We start from the raw sequence: 13,067 nt of genomic DNA on the forward strand, positions 1-13,067 counted from the left end.
ATATGAAGGGTTAACCGGGCAGATCCCTGGGGCAGTGCCATTCCCTCCATCGCTGGGTGCAGCCCTTTGGGGACCATGCCAGTAGGGAGGAAGGGAGGGCAGAGGGGGAAGAAGGAGGGTCCCACTGCATGGGCAAGGTGTTACCACATGTCAGTACAGAGTGTGAACCCTCAGGGGCATTGGGAAGCTTTGGAGAACCCGTCTCCTTTACCCTTGGGTCCTCTGTCCTCTTCCCTCAGTGTGCTCAGGGAAGCTCCTTGGAGAGAATCGGGTGCCCAGCTCAGCGGTGGGCAAGGACCAGAGGCCCCAGATCTGAAGTGGGAGGTAGAGATACCGCACTGAAATCCAAGCGAGGTGGGCTGGGAGGGGGGCAGTGAGGAAACGAGTTGGGCTTGTCTCCATCAGACGGCAAGGCTGAACGCGATCTGAGAGCTCTTTTTGTCTGAAAAGAGGGCATGAAAGACTCTCTGCTTTTGACGGTTGGCATTGCAGCAGGAGGAAGGCAGTCTCCTGGCAGTGAGGAATCTAACACTGGAACAGCTGGCACCACGTTAGTGAAGATTTAAAAGCAAACAAGACACAGGCAGCCCCCTAGCTGGCATTTCTGCACAGGACAGCTGTCTGCGGAGGAGGGGCAAGGTTGTTTCCCTCTAAGTACACGGAGGATTTGGGGGCTTTGAGCCCTGTTCTGCTCTCCTCCCAATCCCCTGATTAGCTCCTGTTTGCTCAGGGCCTGCTCTGTGCCACTGCTTCCTTACAACAGTCCTGCAGGGAAGGGGCCCCTGTGACAGAAGAGAAAGCAGGGCTCAGAGAGGCCGAGTGACAGCTAGCGAGTCGCGCTGTGCCTGAAACCCAGACTGATCGAGTCCATGCTCTCGCCGTGGCCTGAGGCCAGTGGGAGGAGAGCTCCTTGGGAGGAAAGTGAGGGGCAGTTGGGGTCCTCTCTGAATTCACTACGCGAGCCAGAGTGGACTCAGATCCAGTTGTCACCTCTGCTCTAAGCAGAGTTGGGCTGGTGTCACAGCATCACTCACAGCCCGCCTGGTGCTGGCCAGTCACCCGCCAGACTAGACAGAACAAGCAGCCACCTTTGACTATTCATCGCACAGGCCTGAGGGGTCAGTGTGATACTCACATGCTTCCTAAGGGACTGTAGGTCCAGGAGTCTTAGGACCCCTCACTCACCACCCTCAGTGCCCCCATCTCCCTGACACTGGCCTTGGCCTCCCTTATCTACGCTCCTGGAATATTTGCACTGGTCTAGCCCATTCCAGGCCAGACTCATTAGGAACTCAAGATTCTCTTAAAGAAAGTTGTTTCCAAAGATGTCTTGTCTCTCTGTAATGTTTTGGGGAAAGAGGGAGGACTCTCATGGGTCGGGGGTGGCAAATATGGGAAAAAGGGAGTGTGCTGGGGAAACGGGACTCATGAGGTTAAAGACATTACAAGACTCTAAAGAAAAGGTCAGTGGTAACTTTAATTATTGTGACATGTTGCCTTACAAGTCCATTGATCAGATGGAGAAGAAATGGCCAAATGTGGGCCCCATAGCAGATGAAGCCCAGAAATAGGTCCCGGGGAAGACCTTTTTAAAGAAGGGACCCTTGGGGGCCAGCCCCATGGCCAAGTGGTTAAGTTCCTGCGCTCCGCTTCGGCAGCCCAGGGTTTTGCCGGTTCAGATCCTGGGTGCGGACATGGCACTGCTCATTAGGCCACGTTGAGGTGGCGTCCCACATATCACAACTAGAAGGACCCACAACTAAAATATACTTGGGGGATTTGGGGAGAAAAACCAGGAAAAAAAAAAGATTGGCAACAGTTGTTAGCTCAGGTGCCAATCTTTAGAAAAAAAAGAAGGGACCCTGGAGGACAGGGCAGAGGTGAGGACCAGTCTCCCAGAGGCAGGACGGCCGGGCTTCCTTTCACAGCCGGAGGCCAGACCTGCTCCCAGAACACTGGTTTGATCTGGCCCCAAATCCTGGAAACAGTATTAAGTTGTGGGCTCCCTAGATGAAATGCAGGATGAACAGCAACTGAAACAAAGAAAATTCCTCTCATGTCCCCACAGGGCAGTCCTGCTTCCCAGGCCACTCGGAGGTGGGTGGTGGGGAGGACAGGCTTTTCCCTCTGCAGATGTGCCTGGCACTCACATCAGGTGCGAAGGAAACTGTCTCCTTTCTGAAAGCCCTGGACACTACATTTCCCCCCAGGTGGAACCGGGAGCTGCCTGAGGACAGACAGGACAGATGTGCTGGAGATCCCTGGTACATCATGCAGGTGGAGACGTTCTTCTTCGCCGTCTTTAAACTATTCAGCTCACCTAGCACTGTATTTCAGCAGATTATGAACAACACCCATGCAGAGTTCTGACCCTTACTTAAGGTGTCCCCAAACAGGCCACTGGCCCTCCCGGCCTTGTCGTCCCATCTGTACAATGGATGAGGGCGGAGCCTTCATTGTGACTCAGCCTCGCTGTTCAGTACTTTGGGTCCTCTAGTATGACACCATTTTTAAAAGGTCAAAGATGAGTGTTGCAGAAATTCTGGACTAAATTACAATGCGGAAAGTGGTGCATCCTCTTTGAAATTCAACGTGGAGAGACATTCAGGCTACCTTCAATAAAACAGAAAGCAAATGGCCTGTCTCCTAAGACTGCAGCCAAGCCAGTTCTGGTCTCTGCTGCAACTTCATTCCATATATGCACATCCCTGCAGGGAAGAGAGCCGGTGGGGGCAGAGGGCTGAGGAAAAACACCCTTCACGCGGAGAGCTGGGGTTGTGTATGTCACTGTGGTATTGTCTCAGGGGATGTTCTTCTGCTCTGGGCTTTGAAATCTTGCTTATCAAATCTCTGGGGACAAGATATTTAATTATGGGCCCTGACGGGGAAGGGGGTGTGTGGAGCCTGCTGCCCCCACCCCACCTGGACACAGGCTCACCTCCCAGGGAGCCCTCTGAAATGGCTCCTTTCTGCCGGCTGAGGGATGACCCTCTCCCCAGGTTCTGTGTCAGACGCAGCTGATGCTGTTACCCAAAATCCCAGGATCACAGCTCCCTCTGTCCCCACTTTCACTTCCCCCAAGAAACCAAGATTTGAGGCTTTCTAACAATTCGATTCTTCTTTTTTATTTATCAGGAATGTGTATTTTTAGTCACTGTTACCAAGGGACACAAAAAAGCAGAATCATGGAACTGACTGCAGTCATCCTGGCACCAAGGCTATGCTTGGGCTCTTCCCCACTCTGCTCTTGGAGTCACTACAAGGCCCCAAAAACCAAGAGAGTGTCTGCATCGTAAGTAAGGAAATAGCTTCAAGCAGCGACAGTTCGTACAAGTGATTATTCAAAGAATGCACAAGAGCCACAGTTCAGACAAATCAACTACAAGGATCATTTAACCAAAAAAAGGGGGGGAGGCAGGGGTCTTGCTGCTTAAAAACAAAGATCGGACAAAAAAGTGAAGAGAACACTCTAGGTGGGGGCTCGACTGCCTCTGTCCTGGGTGACTCAGAGGGGTGTGAGGGGGCACGGCCGTGCAGGGCCGGACACAGGCTCGTTTCCAGCAGACACGTGGGGTACAGGGATGCCTGGCTCTCTCCCTACAGCAGAGACCGAAGACTGCGAGTTTGTTAGACGAGACCTAGGGGAGGGGAGGGCTCTGCTCCTTCCAGCGGCCCGTGCTCCTGGTTAGAGAAGAGGCGGTGAGTCAGAGCTCTGCCGGAGATTCTGAGGGTGGACCCAAGGGGCTGAACGTCCTGAGAACCAGTAGGTGGTGCCCTCCAGCCGAAGACCCAGGGAGAGGAGCTGCCTCGCGGGGCAGGACTGACTTTGTGTGCCTTCAGCAGATTCACAGGACGGGGTGGCAGGCCCCTTCCATGCCAGATGACAGGCACCGTTTCCCTACCAGTTCCTTGGGACACTTTGCTGTTCCACAAAGACATCCTTAGTATACTTAAAAAACTTGGGTTTTCTTATTTTGGTCAGAAGTACAAAGGGAACAGTAGCCACAAGAATAAAAGTGCAACCATGGATGTATCCACTGTTGAAGAGGGGGACGGTCAGAGGGCTAACTAGTCGGTGGTTTGCGGCGTGTTGGGGAGGGTGGAAAATCAGCTGAGGGCACTGGCTTGGCATGTTCACAGATACAGAGGAATCATCTAGAGGAAAGAGACAGGCTCAGGTCTGGAGGTGACAGGCCTCTCTACTTCTCTGGAGCATGTCTGGCTGACTTAGGCCCAGAGCTAGACTCCACAGAGAGGCTGAAGGCTTTAACCACAAGAGTCAACGTGAACGTGAGGCGTAGACAAAGGGTCCCACCTCCCAGAGTTTTAGGACAACCTGCCCTTTCACCTACAACTACTGTTGTATGTCAACCCTATAAAGATTCCTTGACAGGCGAGAGATCTCAGGTCTGTGACCTGCTCGTGAACAACCTTCTGAAGTTGTCTGGCCAAACAAAAGCACTTGGATAAACTGAGCATTAGATCTGGATTTTAAATCTGCGCAATCGGGGCCAGCCCAGTGGCACAGCAGTTAAGTGCGCACGTTCCGCTTCGGCGGCCCGGGGTTCACCGGTTCGGATCCCAGATGCGGACATGGCACCACTTGGCAGGCCATGCTGTGGTAGGCGTCCCACATATAAAGTAGAGGAAGATGGGCACGGATGTTAGCTCAGGGCCAGTCTTCCTCAGCAATAAGAGGAGGATTGGCAGCAGTTAGCTCAGGGCTAATCTTCCTCAAAAAAACAAAAAAGAAATCTGCACAATTGCAGGTTATCTGTAGCAGTTAAGAATCAACATTTATGGCATCCTTTGAACAACTCCTAATTTAGCCATGATTTAGTCAACTTCCCTTCATATCACTGTCGTGAGAAAGATGCTGGGTGGAACAGGGATCTGACCCCACGTGATTTTTTGCCCTCATTCTTGCTAAGTCCTGATTATCTGAGCAGAGATGATTTGCCCCTAGAATCTGTCCTGGGTTGTTTCCTACCAGCTGACTGGGGTCTATGGCCCTAATGCCCCCATTGGTAGGACAAATACCTAGGAATGCTTTAGGAGGGGGGCAGCTGGGAGCTTGGCATTATTCCAAGGCATGTCTGCACTCTCCTCCTGGGAAGTGGTCTGTCACCCCTGCAGGGGGAACCTCCGCTACTGCTCGGGCAATTTCCTCCGCCCAGGCTGGTCTGGCGGGCGCTGGCCTCCCCTGCCTTCTGGCAAGGGATGCACCTCCAGGGCTGCAGCCTCCTCAGCCTCCTGACCCCTCCCAAGCTGGCTAAAGTGCAAGGTCCGAAGATTGCGGAGCATTATCTGCAGATTCTGCTCACACCTGGCACCAGTAATTAACTGACGACAGTTTTAAACTCCTTCCCTTGTAAGTGTTCCACCAAATTCTTTAAGTTCACCTCTTTACCTTCCTGGAGGAAAAGGAGAAACTTAATGATCACAAGGAAAGAATCTGAGACAGGGAGGCAGGGAAGTGGAGGGCCTGCAGAATCCACGAAGGAAAGCATCAGTCCCCGACATGATTCACACGGAGCTGGCTGGAACCTACTCAAGACCACAAGAGGTCAGTGTAGCAAACAAAAAGGGAAGGGAAATGGAAAAATCCGAAACAGAACTGAGGAGGAAATGGGCTGCAGGTGCTCAGTGACTGCTGACACTTTGGGCGGAAAGAAAAGATAACCCCTTCTCTCTCCCCTCAGGTCTCTACTCTTTGCTTGGGAAAAGAGAAGGGGGCCTGGCTAGACCCAGCTTCATATTCCCAAAGAAAGCAGGATAAACCGGAACCCAAAGTTCTCAGTATCACCAACTGTGGTTCCGTTGAAAAAAAAAAAAACGAAAAGAAAAACCACCCCTGGATCAACGTGATGAGGAATGCTACGACCTACCTCTCTCGCCCCAGTGTGAAACACCCCCAACCCGTCAGTCACTGGGTCACACTATACTGGGCAGAGGTAAAAATTCTTCTCCTCCTGGGGCTTGCTTATCCAGTTCCCGTAGCCCATGTCTTTCAGGCTCTTTTTGAAGTAGTTCTTGGCTGTCTCATAGTCACGGGCAGCTTTCTTGGCCTCACCATAGGAGAGTCTAAGTAGATCCCTGCGGGACCGGAAGGAGCAGAGCTTCTTAAACAGAAGAAAAATGTTCTTCTTGGAGACCCGGGACAATTCATTCCGTGGCCTGGAGAAACAAAAGCACTCATTTCCCACCCGGATCAGAAAAGGCGGGGAGCCCTGGAGCTCTGGAAGGCGGGGCTCTGCTTCCACTGTGCTGCCCTCGCTCCTTACCCATCCACGGTGCCCCTGGTCCCATCCAGGATCTCTAGGTCATAGCCGTCAGCCAAACACCAGTTGACGCTCGTCTCCTTAGTCTTCCCGGATTGCCTTTTGGAATCGTATACGCTAACTCGGCCAACCTAGGAATCCCAGGAGCGACAGGACAAAGATGGGAACCTTTCAGGAAAAAGATTCTGAAGCAGGGACTCAAGACTCATAGGAAAGAGGGAGTGTGGGGTCATGACCTTCCCCCCATTTTTAGGATTCTGTTTGGCTAAGACTCTAGACATACTAACCCCAACTCAGTTCAAATTAATTCCAGACTAAAAGAAGGAAAGCCCTTGGCATTCAAAAGGAGGAAAGGATAAGTTCTCGGGACACCAGCTAAGGCTCCCCTCACCCACAGTGTACACTTTTACTCTGCCAATAGGACTGCTCGAAAAAGAGAAAAACGTCAAGGGAAAAATGGATGGGTTATAGCACCTTGGGGTGGTTGACAATAAAGGGATGTCGCAGTCCATCCTCAAATGCAGTCCCATCTCTTGTCACACGACAGCAAATGGCACGGGTCAGATGCCCTTGGCTGAAAAGGTAACCTGAGTCCGAAAAAGAAATGCACACACCTGTGTTTGCACCAAACGCTGTCAAGAGGCAGAGGCATGTGGGGGGTCTGAAGGGACAAGCACAGTGGTCAAGACAGAGAAACAGCTCCCGTGTCAGGAAGCACCTCCTGAGCGTGGCTACCGCGGATACACATGAGACCACAGCACACTGAAGCACAATAGATAAGGCTCCCAGGGAGCCCCAGGGCTGTGGAGGTCAAGGAAACAGGCTGCAGTTCTAAGCTGCTGCGTTTCTTTAATCCGTCTGGGAGAGACTCGCCAGGATGCTTTTACTTAGGCCTGCTGCTACACACGCCAGGCTGCCCCTCCCAGCAGACTGGACCCTCAGAATCAGTTACTGACCACTGAAGCAAGCACAACTTGAGAAGGGGGGATGTCATGTGAGCACCTGGCAGCGAAGAATGCGGTTTGCTGGGATTTGGGCAGTAGCACGACAGACTGGCGATAGGTCCCTTACCCAGGGTGACAGATTTGAGATAGACAGGCTGCAGGAAGTGGGTCAACAGTGCCCCCTGCAGGCCAAGCACGTTCCAGCGTAGGATTTTGTCACTGCAGGACATGGTGCGGAGTCTCTCCCCGAGCCGAATGCCGTCCCACGTAGGCACAATGTCGCTGGACTCCACTGGGATTGTGCCTTCCCCTGTGTGAGAGGCTTGGGTCAGCCCCACAGGGGCCCCAGACCAAACCACTCCCTGGTGTGGTGTTACACTCCCCACACTCGGGCCACAGGCGACTCATTCCTTCATTCTTCATCTACTTCACAGCACCCACTGCGTGCTGGGCACCACACTTGGTGCTGGCAAACAACGGTGAGCAAAACCAAGTAAGCTCCTTGTCCTAGAACATTTGTGGGGGTGAAGGGATAGAAAGGGAACGGGACAGACTCCACATAAGTAAACCAGTAACTGCGTAAGAATTCTAAATGGAGACAATGCCCTGAAGGCTCTGAGGGAGCAGAGATGGAGGACAGCAAGGGGCGCCTCCTGGGTAGAATCTGTCAGGGGAGCTGAGACATGAAGGAGGAGAAGGAACAGCTAGACACAGAACAGCAAAAGCAAAGGCCCTGAGGCAGCAAGGGGTTTGGTTGGTCAGGGAGCTGACAAAGAGCCAGTGTGACTGAAGCACAGACTGGGAGTCTGCAGGTTTTGCTTTTACGTGAAGTGTGAGGGGAAACCACTATGGGGGGGCATTTTTTTTTTAAATAACAGCTTTACTGAGATACAATTCACCCATTTAAAGCATGCAATTCAATGACTTTTAGTATAGTCATCAAGTTGTGAAACCATCGCCCACAAATGAAACCTGCTACCGTTAGCAGTCGCTCCCCATTTTCTCCCAAGCCCTCCCACCTCCAGCCCTGGGCGACCACTAATTTCTGTTTCTATGGATTTGCCTATTACCTATCCTAGTCTATGAATCTGCATTTCGTATAAATGGAATCATACAATATGTGTCCTTTGTGTTGGCTTCTTTCACTTCTTATAATGTTCTCAAGGTTCACCCATGTTGTAGCATGTATCAGTACTTCACTCCTTTTTATGGCCAAATAATATTCCACTGTACGGGTATAGCTCCTTCTCTTTATCCATTCATCAGCTGATGGACATCTGGGTTGTTTCCACTTTGGGGCTATTACGAGGAATGTTGCTATGAACATTCGTGTACTAGTTTTTGTGTGGACACGTTTTCATTTCTCTTCGGTATACACCCAGGAGTGACTGGCTGGATCCTATGGTAATTCTATTTACACTCTAGGGTTTTGAGCCGGAAAAGTGACATGATGTGATTTATGTTTGAGGATCACTCTGATGACAGCAGAATGGCCTGGAGGGAAGAGGAGTGGACGTGAGGAGACAGTAAGGAGACATTGGAGGACAGTGGGGGAGAAGGAATTGGCAGACAAGGTGTAGAATCAGCAGCCAACTAGACCGGGGGGGGGGGGAACCAGGCCCTTGCGTCGTCCTCTGTCAACTCCTCCGGCTTGGTTCTGCATCACTTTCCTCCTCCCTCCCCCGAGGTCATCCTATCCACCCATGGCTGTAAAGAACGTCAGAGGAGGAGGACTCCCGGACTTTCACTCGCAGTCAGGCTCTCTCCTGTGGGCTCTGGATGGGTACTTCTGCCTCCTATCTAATCTGGAGATCTCCCCAACTACCGAATTCAACTAGGAATCTTGGTCTTCCTCCAGACCTTCCCTGTTCCCAGGTTTTCCCTCGCTCTGTAAACAAGACCCTTGTTCCCCAGCAACTAAAGGCAAACAGCCGGCAGCGGTGCCCGTGTCCCTGTGATGGGCCTGGGGCTTTGCAGGGCCTTTTGTGGGAAGAGGGAGGATGTCTCACTCACCGTTCTCCACCTTGGTGCGGAGCTTGCCTTGTTTGGGGTTCTCAAAGACAGGGTAGTGGCGGGAATCAGTGCTCTCCACGGCACGGTCGCTGCAGGACTTGTCAAAGAGGGCACCGTCCCCACATGGGGCCGTGCTGCAAAACAGAGGCATCTATTAAAACTCACCTGTGCAGACATTTCTCTCCAATTTCCTGGGGCTCGAGAACAGTCCAATGTAGTAGAGGTGAGAGGGTTTTTCTGAAGCCCACCATAGGCTTCATAGGAGGTGGGCAGAAGTGTGTGTGAGTCATTCCACATAGCAGCATGAACCTCAAACACAGAGCTGAGTGTGGCCCAATGAATAAGCTCTGATTTATGGGCCAGGAGACCATTTGAATACCCAAACCAGGAAGCCAGGCAGGGCCTACTCTGGTGGCAACAGAGACTGTACAGACCTGATATAGAGGTGGAACGACACAGTCTTTTTTATTTGGAGCTTTTCTCCTCCCTTAGCAGGCTCAAAGATGCTATCCTTTGCAGTCTGGGGGTTGTATTTCATTAACTCACTGTAGAGAAACCTGTAAGAAGAAAGTCTGGTTAGGAAGACAGGTTTGATTCTGGGAATAGCAGTTGCTTCTATAATCTGACTTCAAGGAAAGAACAGTAAGCCCCAAGTAAGGAACAGCCTTCATGGTGCAGACCTTTCACGGTTTCTCAAGTTGAAAGAGGTGGTGGAAAATTCTCCTTGGGAGGCCTCAGCACTGCTTAAAGCCAAGTTAGCCTTTCAGGTCAGTTTCATCTCTGCCAAGAGCTCCTCGCTCTGGCAGCTACGGGATTCTAGGGCAGAACAAACTGATCCAAGGACTACAGGAGGCTGTTGCTTCTCCCTGAGTCTCTCCCTTCATCAATTAAACACAAGGTGAACCAGAGGAGAAAGCTGGCAGGGCAGTTTACAGGTCCTCAAATGGAGATGGAATGCTCCCTCATACCTAAAGCCCTGAGGACCAAGAGGTCATTTGTGTTTTTAAAAAAGGGCATGAAGCAGAGTTGGAAGAAAGAGGGAGAGCACTTAACAGTAGGCTGAGTAGCGGGATGCAGCCCAAGTCACAGAAGGGATCGATTCCACGAGACAGGCTCAAATGGACGGGCGAAGCAAAGGCTGACACTGCCGAGTCAACGACCTGCCTGTCTGGTGGGTGTCAGAGCCACAATGACAGGTGGGCAGCGGAGGGGCAGCAAGGGGAGCGCCACCCCGCAGATCTCGCTCACCTGATGAAGCCTCTCCGGGAGATGATCTCTGCATGGCAGTCATTGACGGTTTCGCCCTTTAGGCTTAGAGAATCTCCCTTCACACAGCGATTCCCTGCGAAGGCATTTAAAGCAAATGGGAAATTTCCAAAGGAAAATGATGGCTAGGGTAGAAGCTGTTTGTTCTTCCGGATTGAAAGCAGAAATAGCCTCAATTTATCAGATCCTGACTCCCATATCCTTTTCCCTAGGAAATGAGAATTCATTCCCCATTCTGAATTAACTGTAGTGAAAATGAAATACAAGAAGAGTCTTGAGCCAGCCCTGATGGCCTGGTGGTTAAAGTTTGGCAGGCTCCGCATCAGCAGCCCAGGTTCGGTTCCTGGATGCAGAACCACACCACTCATCAGTTAGTAGCCATGCCGTGGTGGCGGCTTACGTAGAAGAAATAGGACTTTTAACTAGAATACACAATTATGCACTGGGGCTTTGGGGAAGAAAAGAAAAACAAAAGAAGAGAGGAAGGTTGACAACAGATGTTAGCTCAGGGCAAATCTTTCCCAGCAAAAATAAATAAATAAATAAATAAATAAATAAAATAACTATTAAAAAGAAAATGTAGAGTCTTTTCTCCCAGCCTTAAACTTGCCCACATGGGACTCTGGGAGAGAATGAAAAGGATGTGCTTGCAGGGACCATGAGGGGCAGGTGGCAGAGCCTCTCTTACCTGTCCCCAGGCTGACCACGACACCCAGGTCCTCAGAGTCCTTCTTCATGATGATGGCAGCCAGGATCTTGCGGCCGAGCAAGGAGGGCTGGAAACTGTTGGTGAGAGCATTGAAGCACCGGTGGCTCAGCATGGCTATCTGGTCGTGGAAGGTGCTGCCAGTGAGAGGAAGCTGTGGGGACAGGAGGCCACGTGAGGGTCACAGAGCCTAGTCTGCGGCCACCATACTTCAGAGTGGGTACGGAGGTCAAGTTCTACTCCACGTGTGAGTCATCTTTCCCCCTCATACCTGGTGTCCCAGGTCTATGTTCTATTGAGGCTAATATTAAAGCCCAGGAATAATTCACACCACAGCAAGTTAAGAGCCAACTCCACCCAGGGAGGAGTTAGCAGGACCCCAAAAAAAGAGAGCACCAAAAGTAGACGTCTTAACTGTCTTTGGCTGTGCTTCGGGGGACCTTGAGAGGAGGAGCATAGTTCTTCTGAGACTGGCCCCTGTCACTGGGGTTACCTCTGTGAAACCCATGCGTTCTGCCTTCTCGTTCTCCCCAATCAAGACACGGAGAGCCGCATCTGCTGCTTCCTGCTTGCCTTGCTTCTTGCTGTGTGCGCAGACGGCTGGGAACCAGCGACCCCCAACTTTTGCTTGGTAAACGAACCTTTGGGATGAGAAGCAGGGAATAAAGACAAGCACCTGACCTTGATGGCTGTTCCTGGGAAGGGCTACTGTTGCTTCAGTTGCCAACATACGGACCCGTCACTCTCGGCAGCCCTGGTCCATTTTTTTTTTTTTTGGAGGAAGATTAGCCCTGAGCTAACATCTGCTGCCAGTCCTCCTCTTTTTTTACTGAGGAAGACTGGCCCTGAGCCAACATCCGTGCCCATCTTCCTCTCCTTTATATGTGGGACGCCTGCCACAGCATGGCTTGCCAAGCGGTGCCGTGTCCACACCCGGGATCTGAACTGGGGAACCCCGGGCCGCCAAAGCGGAACATGTGAACTTAACCACTGCACCACTGGGCCGTCCCCAATCAACAGCCCTGTTTCTAAGGCAGCACTTCCCAGACTTCGGACATTTGTGAATCACGGGGTGGTTTACGCTAGACCCAAAGATCACTTGGACTGTTAATTAATATTTTTCTCTAAATTGACTCTTTTTAAACGTACACACACTTAAAAAGGAAACTTCCTATCACTGCTGTTAATGAAAAACCATATCACTTGTCATAAATTGAAGGTGGCCATAAAACTGAATATGATAAAATCATGTTATTAAATTCTGACTAGCTACTATTGCCCGCAAAGGCTCTAGGCCTGTCTTTATTACAAAGAAAGTCTTACAAGTAGGGTCACTGGCCGGGGCGGGGCAGGCAGTGCTGCCAGCTTCCTGGCTGCGGACCTCCAGAAACAGAGGGAAGAACGTGATGGAGCAAAATGGCGTGGGCATCTACCAGACACGGTTTCCAGAATCCTAGCTTTCAACCAGATCCTAACCTGCTGGCTGGGGAACCCAGCTCTGGATAATGCAACTGCATATAAGAAGGGCTTCAGTGGCAAGATTTATCAGCTCAGGCAGGAAAAGGAATCAATCTTTATGTTCAACCACACGAAACATCTCACTATTCCTTGCTCATTCTAAGCAGCGGAATGCCTTCACTCCTTTTTTGCCAATGCCCAGTTCATGCAGGCCAGTGGGCTAAAGTTCACTGAAGGAGAGGGACAGTGACATGAAAAGACACGGAACAGAAGGTGGGGGCCAAACCGTGTAGGATCTTTGCCTGAGGGATCCAGGAGAATTTCATGACTGTTCTATGTGTTTGAAAAGAATATGAACTGTTATGTACACAGATATACATATATACACAGACACACACA

General features: G+C 51.1%; 1 protein-coding gene across 22 annotated transcripts in view; it reads right to left on the bottom strand.

The window, feature by feature from the left end:
- Positions 1 to 3,099: 3,099 nt before the first annotated feature.
- ADAR (adenosine deaminase RNA specific) overlaps positions 3,100 to 13,067 on the bottom strand; it is a 44,552-nt gene continuing 34,584 nt past the window's right edge. For 11 of the 22 annotated variants that reach the window (XM_070496941.1, XM_070496943.1, XM_070496950.1 and 8 more), the window contains 9 exons: positions 11,626 to 11,851; positions 11,193 to 11,364; positions 10,487 to 10,580; positions 9,673 to 9,795; positions 9,239 to 9,372; positions 7,353 to 7,535; positions 6,756 to 6,868; positions 6,285 to 6,412; positions 3,100 to 6,177 (listed from right to left, as the gene is read on the bottom strand). In XM_070496941.1, coding sequence (XP_070353042.1) covers positions 5,940 to 6,177; positions 6,285 to 6,412; positions 6,756 to 6,868; positions 7,353 to 7,535; positions 9,239 to 9,372; positions 9,673 to 9,795; positions 10,487 to 10,580; positions 11,193 to 11,364; positions 11,626 to 11,851 — 1,411 coding nt within the window. In that variant the 3' untranslated portion in view covers positions 3,100 to 5,939. The remainder of the gene's footprint in view (positions 6,178 to 6,284; positions 6,413 to 6,755; positions 6,869 to 7,352; positions 7,536 to 9,238; positions 9,373 to 9,672; positions 9,796 to 10,486; positions 10,581 to 11,192; positions 11,365 to 11,625; positions 11,852 to 13,067) is intronic. The other 11 variants (XM_070496948.1, XM_044758028.2, XM_070496946.1 and 8 more) reach the window with 1 other exon arrangement.

The sequence above is a fragment of the Equus asinus genome, chromosome 25 (assembly GCF_041296235.1).
Source record: "Equus asinus isolate D_3611 breed Donkey chromosome 25, EquAss-T2T_v2, whole genome shotgun sequence".
In the NCBI taxonomy this organism is placed as follows: domain Eukaryota; kingdom Metazoa; phylum Chordata; class Mammalia; order Perissodactyla; family Equidae; genus Equus; species Equus asinus.